The 8625-nt window shown below is 62.8% G+C and overlaps 1 protein-coding gene across 1 annotated transcript in view; it reads left to right on the top strand.

Annotated features, from left to right (window-relative positions):
• The window catches only part of TFAP4 (transcription factor AP-4), an 8758-nt gene extending 773 nt beyond the window's left edge, over window positions 1–7985 (top strand). Inside the window, exons 2-7 of the mRNA XM_027882781.1 lie at window positions 3629–3794; window positions 4292–4390; window positions 4894–5064; window positions 5243–5380; window positions 6389–6547; window positions 6646–7985. Coding sequence (XP_027738582.1) covers window positions 3629–3794; window positions 4292–4390; window positions 4894–5064; window positions 5243–5380; window positions 6389–6547; window positions 6646–6840 — 928 coding nt within the window. The 3' untranslated portion in view covers window positions 6841–7985. The remainder of the gene's footprint in view (window positions 1–3628; window positions 3795–4291; window positions 4391–4893; window positions 5065–5242; window positions 5381–6388; window positions 6548–6645) is intronic.
• Window positions 7986–8625: the final 640 nt, after the last annotated feature.

Below are 8625 nucleotides of genomic sequence, written 5' to 3'. Positions count from 1 at the left end.
GCCGGCCCTGCAGCACTTCAGGAAATCCGAGAAGGAGGTCATCGGCGGGCTCTGCAGGTGAGGGGGGGGGGGGCGCGCCGGGAGACCCCGGGATCGGGGGCGCTCGGGGAGCTGCGGGGGGATGGCGGGGAAGGGGGGGCGCGGAGAGCGGGGGGAGCGGCGCGGCCGCCGCGGCCCCACCGCCCGCACGTGGTCCCGGCCGCGCACATGGGGCCGGCGGCCGCGCGTGGCCCGGGCGGGGAGCGCCGGCCCCGCAGCCCGGCCCGGCCCCCGCGGGGGAGGCGGGGGGCGCCCGGGGCGGGGGGCGCGGGTGTCCGGGGACCCGGGGGGCGCGGGGGTGTGTGTTTACCGCCGGGCCTGGCCGTGACTCTGCAGCCGCCCGGAGGAGGCGGGTCGCGGCCGGGGCTGCCGGGACATGTAGTGCGGGAGCGGCGGCACAAAGCCCGCGGACACGCGGGGAGCCCCGCGGAGCGGAGGGGCGGCCCGGGATGGGGGCTGTGCCCGCGGGGGGCGGCGGGCGGGGGGGGGGGCGGCGCGGGCCCCGGGGCCACGCGGGGCGGCCCTGAGATTTCCCCCCCCCCCACTCTCCCCGGGCCTTGAGACCTCCTCCCGGGGGCTCTGATCCCCCACCAGGCCCGGCCCCGCCGTGCGGCGGCCCCATGAAGTCCCTATGGGGCAGCCCGGGCCCCGCGGCACGTGTTGGGGGCCCGGCCCTTCGGGGTGCTGTCTCTGCCCCACGGGGGTGGGGGGCTCCGTCCCGGTGATCCCGGGGGGTGCCCACACCTGAGCTCTCCCCCCCCCCGGGGGTGCAGCGGTGGAGCAGGGCGGGGGGTGGCTTCACTGGGGTCCCCCACATTAGGCACTGCGGGCCCATGGGTTGGGTGGGGGGGCGATGCGGCTGTCCCGCCCGGGGATGGGGGGCTGCGTGGTCCCTCACTGACCCCGGCACGGGGCAGAGCTCGGGGAGCTGCGCAACCTTCCCACTGCCCCGACATCTGAGACACCCGGCGTAGACCTCAGGGTGCTGGGGAACCCCTTGCCTGCAAGCTTGAGGTGCTGGAGGATGCCCTGCCTGGAGCTCCAGAAGCTGGAGAACACCCTACCTGCGAGCTCTTGGTGCATGGGTGACACCTTGCTTGGAGCTTGGGGTGCTGGGGATCCCCTGCCTGCAAGCTTAGGGTGCTTGGGGACTGCCCTGCCTGAGAGCTCAGGGACACCCTACCTGTGACCTCAAGTAGCTCAGGGACATCCTGCTTGCAAGCTTAGGGTTCTGGGGGACATCCTACCTGTGGGATTGCCTGTACCCTGCTTGTATGCTCAGGTGTAGCCTGACTCTGAGCTCAGTCAGCATGGGGATGCCCTTCATGGAAGCATGGGGACGCCCTGCAAGCTCAGGGACACCCTACCTGTGACCCCAGGGAGCTCAGAGTCACCCTGCCCGCAAGGTTGTGCCTCCCCTGGCCGCCAGCACAACCCACAGCACCAGCTGTGGGCAGTGGTGGACATGAATGGGCAGTGGGGGCATCTGCCATGGGACGTGTGCCCTGCTCTGACACCCCCGTGGGTTTGTTTCCTTGGAGGTCCAGGCATGTGGGATGTTCTTACCAGGGTGGCAAACTGGTGGCAAGCAAATTCTGCTTGCCTGACCCAAACCCCACAGCACCAGCACGAGGCTGGGGATACCCCAGGGGCTCTGGTGGCTGCCACCTGCTCCCCCTGCCTCTATCCTGCCACATCCCTGGTCATGCTGGGTGCTTGGATGGCTTCTGAATCCATGGATTTTTTGCCCTCTCCATATCTCTCCGTCACTTCTCAGGTCTCTTCCCAGGAAGAGCAGCTGGGGCAGGTTGCGGGAGGTCTGCCGGTGAGGAAGCAGGCTCTTCCTCCTTCCCCGGTATTTAAGAAGCCGCTTCCGTGCTGCCCAGTCCTGGGCCTCTCTGTCCCATTCCCCTTACGAGTCTGGTGGTCAGACATCCCAGAGCAGCACTCTGGCTGCATCCCCAACAGGGACATTGCCCCCAAGACCTGCAGAGTTTGGCGTGTTTTAGGAACAAGTTGGGGGCTGGTTTCAGCAGGAGCAGGGAGGTGGGTGACAGCCACCACCAGATGGGAGCCCTGTGCCACGATCCCGCTGCAAACAGCTCTTGGTCCATGTGACAGATGGCTGCTCCCGGTGAGAGAGGCAGACCCCTGGGCACCCATCCCAGATCCACAACCCCAGGACATCCATTGGGATCAGCACGTGAGGGAACCGGTGTGGTGGGTTCTTAGCACCCAGTGTCAGCCTGTGCTGGGATGCTGCCTTGGAGGCTGGGGACAAATGTCTTCCTGGCCTCATGGGCTGAGCTGGGATCTTTCCCCATACCCTTGAGATGCACTGAGATCTTTCCCTGTCCCTCTAGGTTGAGCTGGGATCCTTCCCCATCCGTCTAGGGTAATCTGGGATCCTTCCTTGTCTGCTTCAGATGAACTGTGATTCTTCTCTATCTTATTGGGCTGAGCTGGGATCTATTCCCTTCCCCTTGGGCTGAGTTACAATCATTCCCCACCCCTCTGGGATGAGCTGGGTCTTTCCCCATCCCTGTAAATCTTTGAGGAGTTGTGGTGCATTCCCAGGTCACAACAAGCAATGACCTGGGAGCCTCCAGGCATTGCCTGGGCACATGGTGGTACCTCAAGTATCACTTAGACCCCTGGGTTCCAAATCTCCATGGTTCCTCCCACCAGGAGGGCAGGGAGGGCAGGATGCCGGGCTTTTCTTCCCAGCCTGGCATTGGCAAGGCTCTGGGTGGAACATTCCCATCTCTGTCCCAGAGCCGCCGGGCACCTGGATGGGTGACTGGAGCCCGTCTTATCTCTCCTTGTGGCGGCAGCCTGGCTCCTGTGTTTAGTCTTTGGTGCCTTGCAACATCCCTGGCGACAGTGGGTGCTGGGTGTGTGGCTGTCTGTGGCTTTGGCACGGCGGGATGGCCAGCTGGTACCACAGCCCAGCAGGCTCACCATCCCTGTGATCCAAACCCCCTCCCTGCTTCCCTAGGGGAAGGAGCAGGGTGTGGGTGCAGAAGCTGGACCCCTCAGCGATGGGCTTTGCTTGAGAACAGTGCCCTGGACCCGTGGGTGTTGTCTGTCCAGAGCCCTCCACGCCGGTGTCATCGCTGGCCCCGGGAGGCATTCCCCAGCACATCTGCGGGGCAAGGGCGTGGGGGGCGAGGAGGCAGCGGCAGGAAGCAGGCAGGAGCTGCGGCTTGGGGTGGGACAGGGGCTTCTCTGCTCGGAGCTGTCATCTGGAAGCCATCAGCGGGGCGGGAGGGAGGGAGCCGCCTTCCCGGGGCCACACACGCCGGCCGGCCCCATGGGGACACAGCCGGCCAGCCCCGCAGCCTCCCTCACCCGCCCGGGGGTCCCCGGCTCCCCGAGCCCAGCAGAGCTGGGGGGCTGCAGTGGGGCCACCGTTGGGTCAACTCATCCCCCAGAGCTTTGGATGCAGGGCTGGAGAAACCCTCCCACCTGCATCGCCGATCCCTCGGAGGGCTTGGCATCGTCATTGCGAAGCGAGGGGGGATGCGGCGGGGTGAGCTGGCAGCAGGGGTGCAGCCCCCACCTCCCTAACCCCACGCCTCTCTCGCAGCTTGGCCAACATCCCATTGACTCCGGAGACCCAGCGGGACCAGGAGCGGCGGATACGCAGGGAAATCGCCAACAGCAACGAGAGGCGGCGGATGCAGAGCATCAATGCTGGCTTCCAGTCCCTGAAAACCCTCATCCCACACACGGACGGGGAGAAGCTCAGCAAGGTGAGCGGGATATCGCCGGGGCTGCGGCCGTGTGGGGTGCGGACACTGGGCCTTCAGGTGGAGGGGCTGAAAGTGTAATTGGGGGTATTTGCATATGTTAATACACTGATCGAGGTCTCTCCTGGGGTGTTTCCCCTGGGGGAGTGGGTTTGCATCACCAACCCAGTGGCCCGGAGGGGGCTGAGTGCGTGTGGCAGCCCTCTGTGCCCCAGGAGCAGGGTGTTGTGCCTGGGTGAGGAGGAGACCCTGCTGCAGAGGGGAGTGGGCTGAGGAGGGGCTCGGCAGCCAGGCAGGTTCCTGGAATGGAATTGGAGGATTTCCCTGTGGTGGAAATCCCAGAGGGGACCTGCAGGTGAAGCAGACCCTGAACGGAGGTGCCGGGGCTGGGTATGGAGCAGTGCTGCTTGCCTTCTGGGCAGGGAGGGAGCTCAGCAAGGGGAGTTTGGGGGGACAGCATGATCTCCTGCCTCAGCATGCCCCTCCTGGCTCTCCCACAGGCAGCCATCCTTCAGCAGACAGCCGAGTACATATTCTCCCTGGAGCAGGAAAAGACTCGGCTGCTGCAGCAGAACACCCAGCTCAAGCGGTTCATCCAGGTAGTGCCCCAGGGATGGGATGGGAGGAGATGGGACAGTCCCAGCTGGCCAGGGAGGGGACATCATCACTGTTTCTTGGGGCCTGGGCAAGACCCTCTACCCTAATCAGCAGGGGAATGGAGATGTTTGCACCCTCCTGGCAGGGCAGGGAGCCCCACTCAACCTGGCATCCCTTACCTGGCAGGGGGAGAGGGGCTGGGGTCCCACTTTCATTTGGGGTGTCGGGGTACAGCCTGGTGGCAGTTCTGGTGCTGGAGTGCCCAGGGTGAACTGTTCTGGGTATCACAGTGTGGGAATCGGGTTGGCACAAGGCTGGGGGGGCGAGGACCAGGATGGGGGGCAGATGCAGGAGCCTGTCCATCCACAGGCATCAAGCACAACCTTGCAGAGACCCTTCCCAGCAGGGAGCTGTGGTGGGGGGTGGCATCACCCAGGTGTGGTCTGGATGGTGGGGAGGGCATCCAGGCTGGTCCCTGTCCCCTGACACCACATTCCCACGGCAGGAATTCAGTGGTTCCTCCCCGAAACGGCGACGGGCGGAGGACAAAGACGAGGGGATCGGCTCTCCAGACATCTGGGAAGATGAGAAGGCCGAGGATCTGCGTCGGGAGATGATCGAGCTCCGGCAGCAGCTGGACAAGGAGCGCTCAGTCCGCATGATGCTGGAGGAGCAGGTGAGGCTGGGTGCCCTCTAGCAGGCTCTGCCACGGCCCCAGCAGACCCCCAGGACAGCGGCACTGCCACAGGACCGCCGGACATCTGCTCTGGCCACCGCTGCTCCACACTCCCTCAGGGCTCCGTGGCTCTGCTGTGCCCGTCTCCTGACTGATGGCAGGGCTCTCTCGCCCACAGGTTCGCTCCCTGGAGGCCCACATGTACCCCGAGAAGCTGAAGGTGATCGCTCAGCAGGTGCAGCTCCAGCAGCAGCAGGAGCAGGTGAGGTTGCTGCACCAGGAGAAGCTCGAGCGTGAGCAGCAGATCCGAACCCAGGTGAGTGCACCCCAGCCCATCCTGCCCAAAGCCCACCCGTGGTGCCCCCCAGGTGGTGAAATACAGGAGGTTGGGGCAGTTTAGGGATGGGCTTGGCACCTCCTGTGGGCAGTGATGTCCCAGCAAAGCTCTCACCCTTGGCAAACTGGGAAGGGGTCGGCCCAAAGCCCCCCCCAGTGCTCAGGGGGCTGTACTTGTGTGCACCCCTTCTTTCACATTGGGACACTTGGACCACCCATGGTGGTTTCCAAGCAGCTCGGCCCCTGTCACGGAGGGCTTTGTGCAGGGAAGGTCGCTTGCTGGTGGGCAGGGATTCATCCCTAGGGGTTCACCTCTCACTGAGTGACTCCCACTGAGCTTTAGGGACCCCCAAACCACTCCCTGCCACCCACCAGGCTTGGAAAGGGGAGCAGGGAGCTGGCAGGCAGTGGGGATGGGAGCCTTCAGCCTTTCCCCCAACACGATTGGATTTGCCAAAGGCGCAGGGGGAAGGCAAACACTGTGCAGGCACCTGTGCGTGGTCGTCCCCGAGCCCAGCCCGTGGCCACACCGCTCTGGGAGCTTCAAAGGGAGAGAGGAACACCAGCTTCCACCCTCCTAGGGCTTCTAAAAAGCCATGTCCCCACAGGGTCCCTGCTAGCCGCCTCCTGGGGAAGTTCAGCCTATTTTTAGGTGAACTCTGCACAGTCTCCTGCTTGGGCGGATCTTCCCATCCGCTGGTCAAGCGAGGATCTCCAGGGGTGTGGGGGGTTCCTGGCCATGCAGGTCAGGGTGATGGGAGGCCTGGCACTTGCCTGTCCCAGAATACTCACATTCTGCTCTGCCAAAGCTGAGGGGGCAGCAGCTCTCAGCCGGCATCCTCCTGCATCCATCAGGATGGAGAATTGGAGCAGCCAAGTGACGCTTCAGCTTTTATGGAGTTTGGGCTCAGTGAACAAGCGTGATGCTCTCCCCACTGCTCAGGTCCCTGCTCACCGAGGGGTGGGGGATGTTTGCTTCTCTCCCCAGCTCCTGCCATCACACGCTCCCCCAGCGCCCACCCACCACCCCACCGTGATCGTTCCAGCACCGCCTCCCTCCCATCACGTCACCGTGGTCACCATGGGCCCCTCCTCGGTCATCAACACAGTCTCCACATCCCGGCAAAACCTGGACACCATCGTTCAGGTGAGTTGGGGGAGGAGGACGGCGATGGGGGCTGCAGAGGGGGCTGTGTCTGAGGGGACGCGGGCGGTGTCCTGATGGCGGGTGGTTGCCCCTGGCAGGCGATCCAGCACATCGAAGGGACGCAGGAGAAGCAGCTGCAGGAAGAGGAGCAGAGACGCGCCGTCATCGTGACGCCCGTGCGCGCCTGCCCCGAGCCCTCCGCCTCCGACACCGCCTCCGACACCGAGGGCAACGACAGTGACTCCATGGACCAGAGCAAAGAGGAGCCCTCGGGGGACGGGGAGCTGCCCTGACACCCCCCAGCCGGCAGCCAAGGAGGGGAGCCGGGGTCGGGGTGGGGGGGGGAAAATGTCAGAGAATATGCTGAAATTTTTAAAAAATACAACGCGATTTGGGTCTCTTTTATGACCTTTTTCCAATACTGTAAAGCAGAGCGCTAGAGGCAGGCAAAGGTCACCCTTCAGCTCCCGGGGGGTGGCCGCAGTGGGATGCAGGGGGCTTGGGGCATGGAGGGGCGGGGAGGGCGTTTGGGATGGGGGTCACAGCTCCCCACCCTTTTTTTATCACTCCCTCCACCTGCCAACCCACAGGGAATCCAGCAGCAGCCCCGCTGTTCCCGATGGTGTTCCCTTGGGACAGGGCCTTTGGGATCTTAATTTGTTTTTTTCCTTCTCTTTTGTGTTTGTTGTTTTTTTTTTTTATTTTGTTGAATTAAATGTTCCCTTTTTTTAAGCAGGGGGGAGATGCCAAGTGGCATGGCAGCAAAGGTGGGACAGGGACCCCTGGCTTCAGGGTACGACCAGCCCCACCACGGCTCCCGCACCCCACATGGGGCAGGGCAAACCCCTTTGGGTAGTAAAATAATCCCAGGATGATGCCATTGGAGCGCAGGCAGGAGGGTCGGCATGTGCCACCCCTCCCTGGTATTTCCAACCCTCATTTCCTTGGCACGGGGATGGCGGGCTGGGGGCTGATTTTCCAACCCCACCCCTATCCCCGTACCCATCCCTGTCCCGAAACTCTGCTCCCATCCCTCCTTTAAGCACTTAATCCGGTTTGTGGGGTCCATCAGCTCCGAAAGAGCTTTTCTATTTTGTGATTGTGTCGCTTGGGTCTGTCGTGGGGGGTGGGGGGGCCCCTGTTTTAGTGGATCCCCCCCTCGCCCTGCCACCCCCCTCCCCCTGGCTGTAGGGTTTTAGGCCAGTTGTGTGTAGAGCCTCGGTGGTATTCGGTAAGTTCCCCCCCAGCCGCAGCTGTTTCTCGGTTCCTTTCCCTTTTTTTTTTGTTTTATTTTGTTTTTGGGTTTTTTGTTTTTTTGTTTTGGTTTTTTTTTTTGTATTTTTTTTACGATTTTCAGGTCTTTGTGTTGATTGAGAAGCTATTCTATTTTGTTAAGAAAGTTGAAAAAAAAAAAGAGGCTCGTGCCTTTGTAAAGAAACAAAATAAAGTTTGTACTTGGTTTTTTAGAAGCTCGGTCCCAGCGTTTAACGTTTGTGGCAGGGCTGGGGACAGGACAGGGATGGATCCCACCTGGATGGACACTGGTCCCTCAGGGGACTACTGGGAGGGCAGGGGGAATCACAGGCAGGAGGCAGAGGCTTTCCACTGAGCAGCCAGGCTGTGTTCAAAGGCTCAGCCCTGCCAGAGCTGCCCACATGTGCAATGAGCACCTCAGGGCTCAGCTCACTGCTGAGATGGGGGGAGGGTCTGGGGCTGGTTTTAATAAGACCACACAACTGGGGTGGGGTCAGTGTCCCCCTGCCCCGGGGCTGGCACCTCTGGTGCCCCAGGCTGAGGGTGTCCCTGTACCAAGATGTGGCAGGTACCCATCTCTCTCTCTGGCTTTTTTTTGGAGGGTGGGGCACACATTTTTCCCAGCTGTCTGCATCTCCCCATAGCTGTGGGTCTCTCCCACCGCCCCTCCATGCTGTGGCCATCCATGGTGTCCAGCTAAGGGCTAGGTCTGGCCTGCTCCCTACCATCACCCCCTCTCCCCCAGCCCATCTCGGGGTCAGGGGCTCCCTCTGCTCCCACACTCGACCTCTTCCCCAAGGAAAAGCTGGATCACAACCCCCAGA

The sequence above is a fragment of the Empidonax traillii genome, unplaced genomic scaffold (assembly GCF_003031625.1).
Source record: "Empidonax traillii isolate 1590-97213 ecotype Southwest subspecies unplaced genomic scaffold, ASM303162v1 scaffold111:size2041728, whole genome shotgun sequence".
Classification (NCBI taxonomy): domain Eukaryota; kingdom Metazoa; phylum Chordata; class Aves; order Passeriformes; family Tyrannidae; genus Empidonax; species Empidonax traillii.
This window is presented reverse-complemented; position numbering and strand designations above follow the sequence as displayed.